The sequence below is a fragment of the Agelaius tricolor genome, unplaced genomic scaffold (assembly GCF_023055355.1).
Source record: "Agelaius tricolor isolate 1412-34295 unplaced genomic scaffold, bAgeTri1.0.p SCAF_18, whole genome shotgun sequence".
Taxonomy (NCBI): domain Eukaryota; kingdom Metazoa; phylum Chordata; class Aves; order Passeriformes; family Icteridae; genus Agelaius; species Agelaius tricolor.
The window spans coordinates 4,157,362-4,176,672 of record NW_027269278.1 but is presented as its reverse complement, the minus strand read 5'-3'; the positions used below and the strand labels follow the sequence as shown (position 1 = coordinate 4,176,672).

General features: G+C 39.4%; 1 protein-coding gene across 1 annotated transcript in view; it reads left to right on the top strand.

Moving 5' to 3' along the window:
• The window catches only part of DOCK2 (dedicator of cytokinesis 2), a 162,915-nt gene that overhangs the window by 99,718 nt on the left and 43,886 nt on the right, over positions 1 to 19,311 (top strand). The window contains exons 28-30 of the mRNA XM_071443091.1: positions 864 to 962; positions 2,070 to 2,164; positions 16,297 to 16,375. Coding sequence (XP_071299192.1) covers positions 864 to 962; positions 2,070 to 2,164; positions 16,297 to 16,375 — 273 coding nt within the window. The remainder of the gene's footprint in view (positions 1 to 863; positions 963 to 2,069; positions 2,165 to 16,296; positions 16,376 to 19,311) is intronic.

Below are 19,311 nucleotides of genomic sequence, written 5' to 3'. Positions count from 1 at the left end.
GTGAATAATAGAATTATTTAAAAATATTTTGATTCTAACATATTTTCTTCCCATGAATTCCTAACAGAAGCAATTTTGTTTTTATAATGAAATCAAACCATGAAAAGCAGGCTTGGTTTTAAGCCAAGAATTAAAACTTCAGCAAATTAAAAGGAATCAGTGAGGAGGAATCATCATAGTCTTAAAGGAAAAGTGCGAATTATTAAACTCACTATTGTTGCTTGGGAAAGAAATGTCTTTGTGACTTCCAGTAACTTACATGATTTCCAGCCCTGAGTTTTCACTGTATCTTTCAGCATTTTGACTTTAGGAATTGAGAAAGACTAAATTCTTCTTTTTGAGGAAGTTTGAAAGAAGTTTTGAGATGTCAAGTTCATAATGTTCTATAGAGGTTTGAGAGTTCTCTAATAGCTGTTTAAACAGCTGCAGAATGTGAAAAATGGCATTTCTTGCACTATTTCTTCCTGTGAATATTAGATTTATATAAAATTTTTGATTCTAACATATTTTCTTCCCATGAATTCCTAATAGAAGAATCCTAGGGGACATCTCATGCCTTTTAGGAGTCTTAAGGTGATAGTGAGTTGTACTTTATATAAGAGGTTTGTTTGTCACAATGTGGTGTCTCATTAATGATGCAGCTTTCTCACGAGAGCCTGTCCCTTGCCAAGGCAGCTTCTGAATAATCCTTTTGGAGTTCTTAGTTTGTTTCTTTCATCTGGGCTGGCAAAAGCTTGAATATTATTTCTTTTTACATACATAAAGGGATTTTTCAGGCATTTCACATGCTTCAACTTTAGAAAGAGTACAGTCCAATATCTTCAGTAATCCAGATGTGTTGATTCTGCCTGCTTTGCTTTCAGAGTCACTTTGTGGCGTGCATGACAGCGATCCTGAACCAGATGAATGATCAGCATTATTCAGTGTACATTGAAACTTTCCAGACAAATTCTGAACTAGTGGTGAGTACTAAGTGGTCACAGAGTTGGTAGTTACAGCATTTGATTTCCTATGAAAAGATCTGTAGTTTTTTTTTGGAGTTTCTTGTCTGACTCTTCCTAGAATGAGTTCTGTTGCTGTACATTTTTTGCCTCTGTATTATTGCAATGCCTCCCTCTTCTAATGGTGGCACTGGACAACACTGTAATCAGAAATTTGGAAGGAAACAAAATTTCTCTCTTGAGAAATTTGTCACCTATCACTGAGGTGGTAATACAATGACCCAGAATAAGTAATGGGATCTTTGTGCTGTACTCTTTTGAGAAAGGGGAAAAGAAAAAGAATAAACTCACAACAAAACAACAGCAAAATTTATCCTCAACTATTTGAACATTCCCTCCACACTTCACACCCAGTGATCCATTTCCATTTTCACAATTGTGTCTACTCCTCGTGCAAATAACATTGTAAGTTAAATGCAATAAATGCAACAAATGCCCTATTCTTGTAGTGCATCCTTTTATTGCGATTTTTTCTGCCATAATTTAATGGTACCAGAAGGTTTCCATAGTCTTATGTGTGTCCTTTCACATTGCTGTTCCAGCTGTCAGGTAAGCCAGGGTAGTGGCAGAGGTTTGGATTCTATTTACTGTTAGTCCAGGAAGGCAATATCTGCACTTGTCAAGAACTGACCACTTTCCTTCCTTCCTTAAAGCCAGATTGGTGCCATAACTGAAATTTTAAATATGGACTAAATGGAGTAAAAAATGAAAAAATCCTGTATTTTTCAAGCCTATTCCTTCTTATGCATAGACTAATTCATAAAAAATACCAAATTTTACTCAGAAGTACTACAACTTTTTCTTCCCATTCATTTATGCCTTCTATTTTCTGAAGAGCCCTGTATGATGACTTTAATGTAATGGCTTTTAGCTTCCACTTGGAATCTGAGACTGCTGTTCTACAGGACTTTGGCTCCAATCTCAGATTTACTGAGATATCACCAGGAGTTCTTCTCTTGACTTCACTGAGAGCAAAATGGAACTCCCCGTCTTGGCTCCTTAATCCCACAGAAACACTTCCAAGTGTGTGTTCCACTGCCCCAGCCTGACTGCATTTTGTTGTTCCAGGACTTCTTGATGGAAACATTCATAATGTTCAAAGATCTCATTGGGAAGAACGTGTACCCCTCAGACTGGATGGCCATGAGCATGGTGCAGAACAGGTAAGGAGGGAGGAGCACACAGCTCCTGCTCTCTGGGACTCCTCTCACACCCTGCAAAACACTTTCAGTGCAGTCTAGGATTAATCATTCCAGTCTGAGGAATGCCAAGAAGGTCATCTGAAACAATCCATTAAACAGCTTCTTGTCTGTGCTTTAAGTCCACTTAAAATGGAAAGGGAAAATTACCTACATTTTTAATCTATTTGGATGTTACCTTTACTGCTGAACTTATTCTGGCTTCTTGTTTTCAAAGAAACAATTTGAGTTGAGATGCTGGATTGTGTTATGAAGTGAATGCATTTTTTAAGCAAGATTTCTGCTGGCAGTCACCTGTACTATCTTTATTTTGGTTTTGTAGAGATGGTGGTACCACTGTTTTCTAGAAGTTGCAGAGAGACAGGTCTAAGAGTTGAGTGTCAAAATTGCAAAGGTTTGAATGAACTTAGACCACAGATGCTGTTTATTGAATGTCACAGTTACACAATTCTTCCACTTATATAAAAAGAAAGGACTGAGAATACTCAATAAAGTTGGTCATCTCCTGCAAGTGCTCAGTCTTGAGGAAAAGATTTGTCAATAAAATTTACAGTTTTGTGATATCAGATTTTGATATTGGATACATTTAAATCTAGGATTTGAATGGAATTATGTTAAATTAAAGGTTTGTTGGGGCATTTTTTACATTCTGTGATTCAAAAGTGAAGATCATGTTCCAGATGGTTCCAGTCAGGTGCCCAAACCTCTCTTTGTCACTCATGGGCCTTAATGACCATGCAGAGGGATCCCTAACCCCTCCTCTGAGGGGGCAGGTACAGATCTGCTGGTGGATGTGTAAATCCAGGTAATATTTTGTACATTCCAGGAGTTTCATCCCTCTTGGCTTTTTTGTCTGAGCCAGTCTTTGGCCTCTCAGGTAAACTCTGACTCTTTGCCCATTCTTATGTTGCTGCTGTTGTGATTGTAATTAGTTTTGATGTAGCAAGGGTTACTCTAAAAAAGAACAGTTTAGTAGTAAACTGCCTACAATCATCTGGCACATGTCAGCACATCAAACATTTAATATGTAAAACAGGTTCTCTTACCTAGAAAATGCTGTTGACACCTGCATTGTGCATATCCACAAGTATAGGATTATTTTATTCTGTGGAGGTGGGAAGTGCCTGTCCTTGGTCAAAGAATGTCTTTGGGACTTGGGGCTTCACCTGGTGGTGTCTGCATTGTGTCAGGTCCTGACAGGAAAAATTGCTTTGAGGGACTGTATTTGTGTTCATGTGCCTCCTAATGACTCTGAACTCTCTGGACAAGTTGTTCCAGGCAGGTTTTGTGCTCTAAGCTTTATCCTGTGTGAAGAAATAAGTCAGCATTAAAAAAATATTGTTTAGAAGCTATTTAATAGTTCTCTTGTAAACACATTGCTTACCTAAAATGATTTGGCACTGTTTATGTTCCTTTATTATGTTGCTGTTCTCTGGAATGCATAAGGAAATGAGTTATTGATCTTACTTTATGTCTTAATTTTATGTTATATCAACAACTGAGAGGAAGGATTTTATCAGTCTTTATAGAATTTATAGAATTTTGGGGGTTTTTTTTCTTTGTTTGGGTTTTGGGGTGGTTTTTTTGTTTGTTTTTTTTTTTTTTTTTTTGTTTTTTGTTTTTTTTTTTTTTTTAGGGAATGGTTGTTCTACAAAATAAATAGAAGACTAATTTAGTTTTCTAGATTTGTCTTGTTAACATTGTTTACCACAAACCAGAGGAGTAGCTGAGAAAGAGTCACAGGGGATCAGGCTTAGGTCTCTTATAATAACACCGAGAGAAGAAAAGACAATTAAAACCCCAACAAACCAAACACAAAAAATACCAGCACAGTGCAAGCTCTGCATTCTCTATTCCCCTGTTATGAACAGGAGCTCCATGCAGGCTTTTTACTCCCTGAGAAGGTGTTTTGCCTCGAGTCTCCCCTTTCTGCATGTGCAAAGAGCCTGGTAGGGTGTGGGGCACACCTGTGCTGTCACCTAGGCAGTGGCAGGGTGCAGCTGGTGGCACTTGTGTCCTCAGGGAGTGCAGCACAGCCTGGCAGCCCCCTCCATGATCCCGTGTGTTTTGTGGCTTGCAAGGAAAGTGGGAATTGGAGGAGTTTTGCTGTAGGAGGGACTGCAGCACAGAGATGTGAAATCTGTACATTTACAGAGAACAGAGCAGAGGGAAGAGCATCACCAGCACTGCAGGTCTGGTCCTGTTTGCTGAGCAAGACAATTCCTGTTTTATGGAAGTAAAACCAGGCAGTGCCTGAATGATATCAGGGAGATTTCAGCTAAAAGTTTGATGTCTGGCATAGATGGGGGCACAGAATGAGAGAATGACTTCTTACAGGGTCCAGAGGAAAGGAGAATGGACACATTCTTGTCCAGGAGAAATTGTGGTGGGGGAATTGGAAGAATTGGAGTAGAAACTCAACTGACTAAACTTGCTGATCCAGCTTTGTCTGTGTCAGGATGGAATGATTTAAATCAAATTACTTTAAATCACTGTGATAAACAAAGTGCTCTTTGCTTCCCAAGCCTGCTCAGCCCAAAGCACTTCTGAGGGAGGCACAGGCTGTGTGTGACAGGCAGTATTCAATGAGCAACAGAGAATTAAAATGGGGAAAGAAATAATGAAATCATTAAATACCTTTTCTTTTTCCTGTATTCCCCCCCTTCCACTAACAGCAAGATGGAAAGAACAGAACACTTTGTTATGGCATGCTAGGTAGGGCAGAACACTTTGGGAAACAGTCACATCATCATTGAGGTCATGAGGATATAATATCTGAGTTGTTTTTGTGATCCTCCATGGTGGATTTAATTAACTTTTGTTCTAATTAAAGTTGCTTACTGTGTTCTTCTTATTAGTTACTACTGCTTGTATGTGCACTTTATTCCACTCATGACACTTAGATATTGGCTATTAACTTATTAAAAGCAGTAATTCCTAAGTACATGGCATTTGTGGGGAAATGCTTGGCTGGTTTAGGCAATACCATATAGTCTGTTTATCTTCCAGCTGTTCATAATTTTAATTTAGAGAGATATAATTTCTCCCAGGAAATTCATGTACTTTATTGTCAACATGAAATGCATGGGGAGTGAGATTTGCTGAGTAAAAGGAACAGTTAGGAGGGTTAGCAACTACAGGGAAAGTGCTCACATCCCTTCCCTTGTCCTCTGGGCTTTGAAATGGTAATTCCTCACTGGGAGTCTGAAAGAATTTGATCTTATCATAATTAGTGCCTAGGATCAGTTTGGTTGGTGTCAGGTCTGCAGTGGCTTAGTGAGCACTTTGATTGTTTGCATGTACATTTGGGTTGGGTTTTGAGCCTTGCCCACATTATTTTAAGGTATTTAGAAATAAATGGAAACAGGGTTTCACCAGCACATTTCAAGGTCAGATCCTACTCTCTGAAAAAAGTCCTGCACGATAACACTGAAGAATATTTTCTAACACCAGTAGTTTGGCTTTTTCTAAAATATGTTTTCATTACCTGTGTATCTGAGTGTTTTCAGACATCTGTCAGAGTCAAGTCTTCCCCAGTGCTTTTTAAGTCTAACTTGAAAGGTTCAGCACTGCAGGTATTTGGCAAAAGAGTTGGAATTGTTGTCAATTTTCTTTCATTATAGATACTAAAAATAGCTGCTTTCTTGCTGATGAACTGCTTTGGAGCAGCCTCCAGACGTGGCTCTCATGGAGCTCACCCTTGGAGCTCTGTTATTAATGCAGGCAAAGCTCCCTGTGCCTCCCCATGGGTGTCACCTGCAGCCCCAGGCACTCAGCATCCTCAGCCTGCCAGGGCTGGGCTCTCTCAGGTATCCACTCCTGGCCAGGCAGAAATTCCTCCTTGGTGCCCAGAGAGGGACTGCTGGGACTTCTGCTCAAGAGAGGACACCAGGAATTCCACGCCTGGTTTTGCTGTTTTTTGTGTTTTTCTTTTCATAGATGACCAGAGAATGGCTCTGTGGCTCCTGAAAAACTTGTTTTCCACTTATGTATGCATGGTCCTGGACACAACCTTGGAATAAGTGTTCAAGGCCAGGTTAGACAGGGCTTGGAGCAACCTGCCTCAAGGAAAGGTGTCCCTGCCATGGCAGGGGGTGGAATGAAATGAGCTTTAAGGCCCCTCCAACCCAAACCAACCTGGGATTCAATGAACTCAAGCTGAAAGGGAGAAAACCCTCAAATTAATTAAAATATTTGAGCTGCTTCTCAGTCTTCCATTTATCTGTTGGTGGGAACAAAACTTATATTTTTAAAAAACAAACAAACAAACAACTTATACCAACCCCCAAATGAATAGTTTAGGTTAGTTTTACCCTGGAAGCTGATTCATTTATGTATCTAAGGTTGGATGACAGTGTTATGGTTTATTTTGTGCAAATAAGGCAGAATTTAGAAGGCTGATCTGCTGCATACAAGTAACTCTTTTCTTTGATCTTGTTTTTCTCTGCAACTTTTGACTGATTTAAACATTTTCTTATAGAAATGCTGTTGTTTTTAGAAGGGCTTGAATTTTCAGGGGAGCAGAATACATTTATACACAGACTTATGGCACATTGCAGAACTTTGTAATTTTAATGTAAGAAAAAATATTTTGAGCAACAAGCATAAATGTCTAACAAAAATAGAAAAGGGTAAACAACATGTGCAAAGGGTATTATAACATGTGCAAACAAATGTTACTGTTTAGTCATTGATTTAATTGTGTACAGTGATAGGATGTGTCCTTGGACAGTTTGGCTTTGTTATGAGACTAAAAATGTCCTTGTTGAAATGCAGTTTACCTGTTAATATAAAGTTCCTTTCAGAGGGAAATTTATTTTTGTTGTTGTTTCCCATGCTGAGGTATTTGGTACATAATGCCTCAGTGTTCTCAAATTTGTGTCTCCTGTCCATTTGTCATGGTTTGACACTGGCACAATGCCAGTGTCCCCATGAAAATATATTCTCCCTGTGTCTGCTGTGAGATGTGACCAGAAATAGAGCAAAGCAGGCTCCAATTTAGGAATAAAGGAAAGAACTTTATTAACTTACAATATGAAAAAAAGAAAATACAGAACTCAGAATGAAAACCTTCCAAAAACATTCCTCCTCCTCCCCCTCAATTTCCACCACCACATGAAATAGAACCTTAGATTCTCAATCCAATTCCCACTCCTCAGATAATTGACTCTCAGTCCATCACCACCCTTCAGATAATCAACTCTCATTCATCAAGGAGAGAGGAGTCCCTCTTGTGCCATGGGCTTCCCCAGGAAACACAGTTGAGCCCTCGTGTGTTCCCATGTCACTCGTGGCACCGCCCAGAGATCATTGCCATCGTGACCTCTTCCTTCCATGCCCAGGGCTCTCACCACTGCACATGCACCAGGGCTGCTGCTAGGGTTCCCCTTTTAAGGATGCTTTGCTCAGTTCCAACAAAAAGCAACAGTCTCTCACTTTCAGGACACCTGTCCCTCCCAGATTCACCCCCTGGGGCTGAGGGGTCTCAAGATCAGAGATCTTTGTCAAACCATGACACCATTAAATCCAGCTTCTGTTTCCTCACTGTCTTTGTCAGTCTCTACAAAAGTCAATGTCTGTGATCAGGGAAATGACAATAAACAGTCCTGGGGCAGGGGTGATGCAGGTGAGAGCAGAGGCAGTAGTTTTGCTTTCCCTGTGGGCTGTGCTTTGCTCCCATGGAGGATTTCCCTTCCAGCTGGGGCTGATCCCTCTGTGCTCTGCTGGCAGCTCCCAGCCTGGCACAGAGTCACTGCCACCTGCCTGTGCCAATGTCACCCTGCCTTGCCATCACCTGCATGCTCCTAGCACAAAGATGCTTATTCTGCACCAGCTCTGTGTGTTGCTGGTTGTTCTCTGTGCCCTGGAATTATCTGCTTACCAGGTATTCAACACTTCATTACCTGCTGCTGCAGCAGATCCTCTGCTCAGCAAGGGCAGCACCTGCCCTGGTGGTCATGGAACAGAGTGGGTGCCTGCTGGCTTTAACTGCAGTCATTTATTTAATCTTTTATCTGAATGCAGAGAGAAAACGTGCAGGGAGATGTCCCATTCCCCCTCCCAGTGCAGAGTGTCTCATCTTTCCTGATATCAGCTGCTGGGATGCTCACACCCCCAGACTAAGAGAAAAGTCCTCAGTGGAGAGAATAACTCAACACAAAAAAAAAAAAACCAAAAAACAGAAAAAACCCAATCAACCAAACAAAAAAAGCTATCTCTATATTATATAATAATATAGAATCATTATATATTATATAATAATATATAATAATGATTATATATACATAACATATATATTTATACATATATATATACATATATATCTTGGTTATTTGATGTTCTCAGGAAGTCAGTGAAATAAATTGTTACTTTCCTAGATACAGCTTCCACTTGCAGATAGAAACCCCTAACCCCTTTGCTATGTGGCCTGTTATAAAAGATTTTCAAGTACTTTAATTTTAATAAAACATCTGGGGATTAAGACAACGAGGAGTATTTTGCCCTCTGTAGAATATATGTGCAAATGAGTAAAAGACATTGAAGAGATTACCCACACAAACTGTTCTTTGTCACTACAGAAAAGACTAAAAATTCAATACTCATAATTTTCATTAGTTGTAAGTGCAATTGAGCAATCCTTCTGTGTTCCCCATTCTGAGTAACTTTGACCAGAATTCATCTAATTAGAGATTTTCAGGAAATAAAATATATGCAATTTCCTTGTATTTAACATTATTTTGAAGAGTTAATTTTCATTTTTTTTTACCAGAAGCATCACAAAATAACCCTGCTGGTGTATTATGCATTTGCTGCATAATCATCTCTTTTAAAATTCATAGTCTGCTGGTTCAATGCAACAAAAATCAGTGGAAAAACTGAGAAGTAATTTTGCAATATCAACTCAAACTTCTTTCAAAAGTGAAGGCTGTGGGTGTTAATTACTGTGTGACATCCTGACACAACCATGTTAAGACATTGCATTCATCTTTAAGAACAGGGTTTCAGCTTTGTGTCTGATTCCCGTTCTTGATTAGCACTAAAGACAGCATGTGATTGTTAATTTTTTCATTAATTCAGAATATTTCTACTATGCAAAAAAATGTCTGGAATGCACAGAAAAGCAGAGGAGACAGAAGTGAGAAGGAAGTCACAATATAAGCAAAATTAGTGAAAGTAATGAAGTACTGAGAGCTCTCAAGCTGATTTACTTTTAGCCCATTCTGGCAGCTCCTTGTACACTTCATTTTTAAGCCATGAAGTTCCTTAAAGCATTCAAAACATCCCATTTCCAGGAGTTTGGCATAAAATGTGCACCTAATATGCAGACTTGAAAATCTATTTTGGCTCCTAAATGAGAGCTACACAGTGTTTAAAGCAAGTTTTGGGTAGATGCTGAAGGAAAAGCCACATCCAAAGAGCCTGTTGAAGGCCCTGACATGGAAACTTGGCTTTTCTGGCACAAAACCACTGCACACTCATGACTTCCTCTGGGAGTTCATTGTGCTGCTGTCACAGTAACTCTGACACATTACAGCATGCAGTATTCTGGATGCTTGGCACAGCTGTTTAAAGCACCTTTTCAAATAATGCTAATAAGGAAGCCCACGACGTATAATTGAGACAAGCCCCAATATTATCATTGAGACAGGAGCAGCTGGGGCACAGCCATTTGGAAGCTGTTGCTGTCTGACCATGTTGTTTAGTTACACTCTGGGTGTACATTGGAAAAGAATTTAGGAATATGGCAGTTGCTCTAACATTAGAATTCAATATGAATGATTCAAGAAATCATTCTTCAGTCTGTAGTGAAGCTGAGTTGACACAAGGGAGAAATATGATGAAATTATTCTCCTTTCTTTGAGCCACTGGCCATATTTTTTCTTGGAAGTGGATTTCTTCCCAAGTGTTGCTATTATTGTGCTCTTCATAATTAGGTTTCATGTAGCCACAAGGTTTTTAAATGTCCTTTCCATCCTGCATTACCCTTCATTTCTAAATCAATGATTGCTAAGTTATTAGGAGATCATTCTGCTGTTGCTTTGTGAGGATTTTTGTTATTCCACCTGTAGTACCTGTGTGGTTTATTCTCTCCTGTCACACTGATTGCTTGTCTGGTCTCTCTTCTGTGTATTTTGTACCTCCCAGATTTAGTAAATAGTTGCCATTCACTGTTCCAGTCCTTGACAATGACCAGCATTGGGGTTTGACCCCCACTGAATCTTCTCATTCTGTAATGTGCCTTCTTCTGCACACAGCAAGGCAGAGAAAAGGTGGCAGAAGCCCACGGGAGAATCATTTGACTTCAGCTGCTTTTCCCTGGTGTTTCCCTTATGTTAAAATACCCATCAGGTGTCTTCTGCATGACATTTTAGGAGGATGATAGTAAGTTGATATAAATTATGGATGAGTATTATTTTCCTCTGCTATTCCCTGCTCCACATCTCACAGAACTGGCATAATGGCCAAACTTTTTCTATCCAAACTCAGGAAAGATCTTTAAAAATAATAGTCAGTACATCCTCCAGGGTTTGCAAGAGCTTCCCTCATATTCCTCCTCTGTTCAGGTAGAGGATTCACTGATGAAAATCCTGAATGATCAGTTTTGGGGATTAAAAAACACTGAAGTTAGTATAACTCCTGGCTTGAATTTTGGACCAAACTCTCTGAAGGAAAAGCACTTTGGGTTTGTGGGAAGAAGTTCTGAATTTTAAAGACTATCCATGCCTTCACTGTCTTTCAGGTGTGACTGAAAAAACCCCATTGCCATCATTTCAAATTTTTCTTTGAAAAAGTTTTCACAACACAGGAAATAGACTCTTTTGAACTTTATTTTTCTGTGTCTGATTATCCAGTAGAAGTTTGCACTTGATTCATTTTCTGCACCTGTCATTCCATCAGTGCAGTCACAGTGAGGAGCCACAGCAAGCAGGAGCTGGAGCTGATGCTCATCAATTCCTGAGTGAATTCATTCAGCCTCCACCTCAGGATCTGGGTTACTCAGCTCAGAGCTGAGGCAGTGAACTTCCACATTTTAGAGTCATGTGAACCTGACAAGACATTGAAGAGCATCTCACTGCTTTAAAAGAATTCTTCTGAAGAGTCTGAGGAAAGGGCTGTTCATTATTTTGGAAATGTTTCTGTGCTGGATCTGATTTATGCACCTTTCCCAAAGTGATGTTGTGGACCCAGAAATGTTCTTTCTTTGGAAAAAGGTGCAGAAAAAGGCCAGATTTGGCAAAGTCACCTAAGAACAGTCAATGCGAATTTAAGGTTTTGTTTGTTTGGGGTTTTTGGAGAGTTGGTTTCTTTGTTTATTTGTTTATTTATTTGTTTGTTTTATTAAATCCTCTCTTTTTTATGTTGCAAAAAGCTCATGTAACAATTCTAACTAGCTTGCTAAAAATACCTTGGGGTTGCAGATCTGAATTTTAGGTTTATTTCCTATCTACACTTCAAAAGCAAGGACAACATGCAGACTTATTTTACTGTTAGACAAAATTGTCATCTTCTGAGGAACAACCTTGAAATCCTATTTTGATTGATATGTTGCTTATGAATACAGAATTCTTTCCTTGGACCATCTAAATCCCCCTGTTTTATTTTGAGGGAGAATCAGCTTAAAATCAAATTTTGATCTTAGAGTGACATGAATTTTCAGCTTTTTCTATCTTAAATTATTTCTCTGTGTTACTTAAGGTACTGTTCTCCCCTGTTTAGCACAAACACCTAAGTGTGTGAAACTGGCTACAACTGCACAGGTTTCTATTCTTTGGGCTCTCTTTCCAGCCAAAAGTTTTAACAAATATCTCTGACAATACAATAAAGTAAAGCAGAAGCAGCAGGAAATTGAGAGAGAGAGAGGAAACAGGAGCAGTTGAACCATGACAATTTTGTTGCTGTCCTAAGCCAAAACCCTGCATTTTTATTCCCAGATTTAGCCCAGAGACTTTGGACTTTGAAGATCTTCCATAAATCTTCAGGCCCAAGAGTTTTATATGAGCTGTACATTAGAAGCATCAATCCTCATAAACTCAGGAAATATCATTGAAGTTATTGTGGGTAAAGGGATTTCAGCACTTTTAGATCACAATTATTTAAACTGATGAGAAATTAATTCTGTTGTGACTGTAGAAAATTTATCGTTTCATTAAAATTAATTGAAAATGTGAGTTTAATTTATGTCTTTAAAACTTAACGTTTGAAATTATATTTTCTCCTTCTTTCATCAAAATCTCACACTATTTTATAAGTACCTGTTTGTTTTCATGCTTGTGGCTACTGAATTAATGCCCCTTTTTGGTGAAAGTGGAGACTGAGGCAGGACAGTGAAATCATTGAGGCATTGGCAGGAGGCAGGAATAGCATTCAAACCTTCTGCCTAAGTGACTCCCAGTGACAGGAATAGATCCACCCTTTAGGCAAAACACAAATGAATGAAATTATTTGCAACTTGACAGCCTGGAAATATTGCATGCTCCTTGAAAATGTGTCCTTCCTGTCTGTCAGATAAAAATATTTGTGAGAGTGAAAGGGATATTTACAGAAGACAGCCTACATATAATGATATTGTATAGAAACCAGTAAATATTTTTAATATTTTCCATGATTTCTACTTGACATTAAATACCTCACTATTTCTTCGGTGTCCTTGAGGTTTATCTACATGTCTAAAAGAAAAACCTAATAAAGCTCTTCAAGAAAATTTGTATTATACCCAGTAATATGTCCATGCTAGGAAATAGATTTCCACTAATAAATTTCATGTGTATTTAAGGTATGATTATTTCTACTTTATCTTGCATGATATTTCTGTTTAAAGAGTAAAGTACTAAAAAATGTGGGATTTTTTTTTATTGCAAGAGAAGTTATTAGCACCAGATTATACCAGAGTCTGACTAAACTGGATATTTAGGTGATGTGTTTTGCCATGGTGTTGGAGCAGTGTGGAAATGCAGAGAATTTAGGAATTAAAAAAGCCTCAGAAATGGAAGATACCCCTCCTGCTCCAGCCAAAAACTCTGAGTGAAGGGAAATGCTCTCCCTGAGCAGCTGGAGCTCAAAAACTTGCTTATGTGAGTTGGCAAGAAATAAACTTTGTAAATCCAAGGGTCTAGAGCAATACAGAGCCACAGAAAACTGAACACTGAAAAGGCCTTGACCTAAAATTCCTTTTCAGAAGAATAATGATGATGATGAAACAGAATAACCTGTCTTGATTCTGCCAAGATGTGTGGGGTTTTGTGCTGCCTAAAATAAATTACTCTTCTAGAATCACCTTTTTTTGCAGCATCTTAAACTGTTAGTGTCAAGTATCAGGCAGCTTGGAGGAGATAAATGTCCCCAGGTGAGTGGAGCTTTAGGGAAGAATGTGTTTATTTGCTTGTGGGCAGTGTGGGACACTATGGCAGTCATATTTTCTGAAAAATCCCTTTAGCCAGGATTGTTCTCCTGGGAAGCTGAGAAGCCTCAGAGATAAAGGAAAACAAGAATTATCTCATTTGCTTCTCCTGTGTTTTGCTGCTTTGGAAGGTGTTTGGAGACGGTTTCCCCACAGCTGATTGTTTCATTGGTTTCTGCTGTGAATTGTTTTGACTCATTGGCCAATCAGGGCCAAGCTGTGCTGGGACTCTGGAAAGAGTCAGAGTTTTCATTATTATCTTGTTAGCCTTCTGTAAGTATCCTTTCTGTATTCTTTAGGAGAGTTTAGTTTAGTATCTTTAATATCATATAGTATCATAAAATAATAAATTAGCATTCTGAGAACATGGATTTAGATTCATTCCTTCTTCCATCTGGGGGCAACCCAAATCCAATAGGACAGCTCCCAGCAGGAATTTAGGAGTTGGTCACATAAAGGTGGCAGAGCTTGGGAGGTGGCACTGGGGGCACAGGGCAGCCCTGTGAGTGAGCACAAGATGTTCAGCAGAGCAGTGACAGCCTGCAAGGGCAGCCCTGAGCAAAATTAGATTTCTGGAACTGGAGGAGATTTGATGCCACTTGGCTTGTCACAAATCAGCCCCTTAATTCAGCTGGCAAGATTAGCTGAGCCAGTCTGGAGGATGGATCAGAGGATGCCCTGGACCATGGGGAGGAAGCTCAGCTGAGTGTGTGGGGTGATGTGGGGGTGACACAGCACCACCAGAAATCTGCTCCCTCCCCCTGCCACTGCTCCTGCAGAGTCCCTCTGGTCACCTTTACAAAAAGGACTTGGCAGGATGTGAGAAACTGCATAATTACTGAATTTCCTTGGTCCCATCAGCAATGCAGGAGAATGCTACACAGATGGAGAGAAATTCTTCTGTAGGTTTTCACAAAGAACATTTTCCTCCTGGAGAACCTCACCCCAAGAGAGGATCTCACTCTAGCCACTCACTGCTCTAAAGAAGCAGGGAGCTCCTGTGTTGCTCAGTGCTTATGTGGGATTCCCTGTTGTAAGCTTGCCAAAAGCTGAACTTTTGCTTTACCTCCCTCATTAAGAAACTGAACTTAGACCTTCTAATTTATCTCTTTTTTTGTGATGAGACTAAAACTCCTTTCCCTGTTTCTCCAGTGGCTCACAGAGGGCTGCCAGGGGAGCAGAGTGACAGCAGAGCTTGTTTGCTGTGTTCTACCAGCCCCCAGTGACCAATGGCATTTAATGGTGTTCCCTTCAGTTTAGTTTTGATGTGTCTGATCACTTCTGAGCCAGTGTAAAATCCAGGCATTTGCAGCATCCTGGACCAATGAGCTGCAGAGTTAACACAGAACCTGGGTTTATTTTGGATGCACACCTGGTTGTGTTCAGGGCTCTCTGAGGCTTCTCTGTGAGCTCTCAGTCTCTCATCTCCACATTACTTTGGATTTTATAAATCCTGTCAGCTCCCTCCTGTGTCCCACTGCCCCTGACTGAGGGGCATTTCTGTGTCACAATTATTTGCATGTTTTCTTCTCTCTTCTTTCTTTTTCTATTTGTTTATCCTTTTGAGATGGGACACCAAAAACACCACAGAGAATCCAGCACGAGGAGACAGCATTCCTTGGACAGTAACACATGGATAGCCTGTGGTTTCTTAATCTTTTGCTGATAATCTTAATTATTGAATTATTGCTTTCTCTGATGTTGCTAATCACTGAAATGATGGGGATTTCTGGACCTGGCTGTTGTAATATTAGATTTTTTCCTGACTGGGTGTATCTAGTTGACTCCCAATCATCATATTTGAACAGTTAGGATTGGTTTTTCCTTGTGTTCACTGTTCTGTTTGCCCTTACAGTGTTTTCCATAGAAATATTTCCACTTATTAGCATTAAAACATTGCCTATGAAGCAGAGGCAAATGATCACTTTCAGTCAATTTCCAATTTTGAAAACAACTGAATTATTAAAATAAACTTTATAAATATTTAAAGATACAATCGATTTTTGTTTTACAAATGTCCCGTGCTGGGAAGTCAGAAATTAGTTTTACAAAAATGATTTAATCATGCTGCATTAATCAAGAGCTTAAATAGGTGCTGCTTTTCAGGCTGGAGGGGTAATGTTCATGCTCTTACTCTTGGAAGATGTAACTGTGTAGTATTTTGAATGTGTATTTTCACTGTTTGGAATGGTTTTATAATCCACCTGGGGAGGAAGGTGGGCAGAGGTGTTGTCCTGCCCTGCCCAGCTGTAAGAGAACTGAGAAGCTGCACTTTATTTCTTTGAGGTGCAGCTCCTAAGCAATGATGTGAGCACAGGAGCTGTTTCAGCTGTCAGACCCCGAGAGGAGGTGATGCCACCCTTGTGAGGCCCCTGGCTTTGGCACAAGGTGACACTGGATTTGAAAGAACTGCTCTGTTTTCTCAGGAGTGCAGCAGAGTGTGCAGCAGGGGAAACAAAATTCTATTGTCTGACTTTTCCAGCAGAGGTGGAGAAAGCTTTTTGACAATTGTGTAATCATTTAATGGGCAACACTTTAAATCCTGTGCCACTGTCCAGATTGTCACCTGCTGTGCTCATGTGTGATGCTTCCAGTGTGTCCAGTGCCAAATGTGCTGCCACCAGTACCACACACAGTGGCTATGGATTGCCAGAGGTTACATTCATTTATCTGAATCACTGCTTTTTTGGTTTTTTAGAGTCTTCTTGAGAGCCATCAACAAATTTGCAGAGACAATGAACCAGAAATTTTTGGAGAACATGAATTTTGAAGTCCAAGTAAGTATTTAGTATTTTAGTTTTTGAGCCAAAGCAGAGTGTGCACATCTCCAGAGCCCTTCCTGGTGCTGTGCCAGTATCAGTTTCAGACTGATATTTACACTTTCACACAGGCTGTGGATTTGGGTGGGGCAGGATTGGACCATCTTCCATGACATCAGAGCTGGGCTTTGATTATTTATGATAAGGCACCCAAGCAGGGTATTTTCTTCTGTAACTCTGCTCAGGACTGGCAAGCAGAAAACTCTTTTTTTTCTTAGTTAGCCAAGTGAATTCAGAAAGTCAATCTCAGATGTAACACATGGAGTCTTTACAATGTCAGTGCTATGGATGTGGGACAGAAAGAGCTTAACTTTGCTGATTCCTAGAGTATTTAGCACTTAGAATTTATTTTTGACTTCTAGTCTCCTCTGACAAGTCTATCTTCACCTATTTGTTTGTATTAGTTCTTTCTGCAATCATTATTAATTAGGGTTAGTTGGGTTTTTTTGTTTGTTCAATATCATTCTGTGCAACTGAACTCTTTCACTATGCATTTTACCATGTTGGGCTTCCTTCAGATAAAAATGAAAATATCTATAGTTTTCACATTCATTAAATTGGTATTAAAATGCAAATACACTTTTAGATTGAGGATTTGTTACTAAGTGCTGTGTGATCATGGTGTGTGAAGTTATTCTGTTTCACCCTTTATGTAAAGTTCAGAACTTTATATTTCATGGTTCATGTCACAGCTTTCAATCAGTTTTAAATGATTCCACTTGTGCTAAAAACTGTTTGGGAATTGGTCTCTTGGTCCTCAACACAAAACCCCTTGGTCCCAAAGAGCTGCAGAGGAGCCACAGAAGTGGTTATACAGGAAGAGTTGGAAAGACAGTACTGAAAAGAAAGGTGAAAGATTCACACTCAGTTACAGTTACATTTCCAAGTAGGAAATGTAGAGGTTTTCCCTGCTTTATTTAATTAAAAATGTTTTACCTTCAAAAGGTGTGATTATAGAAATGTAGATATGTATGATATTAATTATGATTTTTGAATCACAACGAAAGATGTTTCTTCCAACAAACTTAAAATACATTTTTTTAGTAAATTGCCCCATTGGAAACTCTCAGGCCCTTGACATATTTGTGATAGAATCTGTCCTGGGCTCTATCAGTTTATTAACAAGCAGTTTATAACCTATTGTTTCTGTAGTACTTGATCAATTTTACTGCATGATGTGTCAGTAATTTTTAAAAGCAGATAACAAAGGCCTGAAGGACATCACCAAGTGCAGGGTACCAAAATCACACAGACAATAAAGACTGGATCTGTCAAAGCTTTATTAAGGTGTACACTTTTTTCTAAGTGAAAGCAGCAGTTTGATCTGGAGCCTTTATTTCAGCTCTTTCCTGTGGCAATTCTGTGCCTCCCAAAGTGTTATCAAACAACCAGGGATGTTGTGGTTCAACACTGCACCTTGTAGTTCAAGGGGATGCATGAATGCTCTTTTATTCATGACTTGTCAAATATCTGGAGGCTCTGAGGAAGGTAAACAATGTTACAATAAATAAGTGGTGCCCTGTAAAGAATTGTAATACTCTTATAGTCTTCATGAGAGACTTTAAAGTACAAATCAAGGTGTTACCTTCCTTTTCTTTCATGAATAAAAGCTCTGCAAACCTTCTAAGAGTTCCTTAAATATACTAATTCAAAAAGTTGCTACTGGACTAAAAAAGGTCTGAATAGTGCAAAGCACATGGTCTAATATCCTTAATTATAAATTTAAATTTGATTTCCCACAGTATTTTTTTTTTGTATTAATACATCTTGGCTGTAAGCAAACCTGAGCAGTGGTTAACACAAAGTAAATGAGAAACTAATGTACTTTATAAAATAGTTCACCTTACAATACAGCTACTATGTAGCTGTATTTCTATTTTTATTTACACTCCTATAAAAAAAAGAAACAAAGAAACTTGCTTTCTCTATTTTGATAGAAACTTTGGAAGAATGTAACTTTGATGTTTGTTAAGAGATCCCCATCTCAGGCAGTCCCACACATCCCAACCCTCAGGTGGGTTTGGGGCAGGACCCTGAGCCCACTGCAGGAGGAGCTGAGTGGGCTGGGGAAAATGGAGATGCAAATCAGTCAGAGTGTTATTTAAAATAAAAATATGCTTTGTTTACACCTTTGTAAACAAGTGAATGCTTTTACTGTTTGCAGGATGGTGTTCTCAGATCAGATTATTAAGAGTTGGAGCAAAGTCTTAATTAAAAGGAAAATTTGAAAAGCTGTTTAAAGCACAGGGAAACAGATGTGAGGACTTTCACTTGGCTGGGTGGTTGCATGGCAATAAATAGTAGACAACCAAAGCAAACAAAGCAAGTCAGCTGTGAAGCAGTTGAGCATCTAAGAAAGTGTGATTTAAATCCAGAGAGATGCAAAGAAGAAAATTTTTGCTACTCTAGGTGAGCTTGTTAAATGGAGGGAAAAAAAAAGGTTCCTGGCCTCTTTCTTGTTTGCAAAGTAAATTGTTTTTTTCATTTATTATGTGATTCAGATAGGAGGGAAAAAGATGTTACCATTTAGGGACTGGGAAAGGATGTGCTCTGCCTGATCAAAGTGGGTCCAGTCCTTCAGTTTAGAGCTCAGCATTGCCTTAAAGCCAGAGGTTCAGTGTTGGATAGAGAGAACAACCCCAAACCCCTGCCTAGCACAGAGTGAAGGGCTGTTAAATTTCCTGCCTCAGCACAGTTATCCCTCAGATCCACCCTCCCATTTTGGCAGGGAGCCCTTCCCCAGCCCCAGAGCTCTGACACTGAGGTTGTCATTGCACCGGGCAGGCAGCAAGGGCCACAATGGGCCTTTGGCTTGGGGATCTTTGGGTTTGGAGGTAAAAAAATCAGCTGATATCTGAGGGTTTTGTGCCTGCTGGGTGGGGGGGATTCTCCTT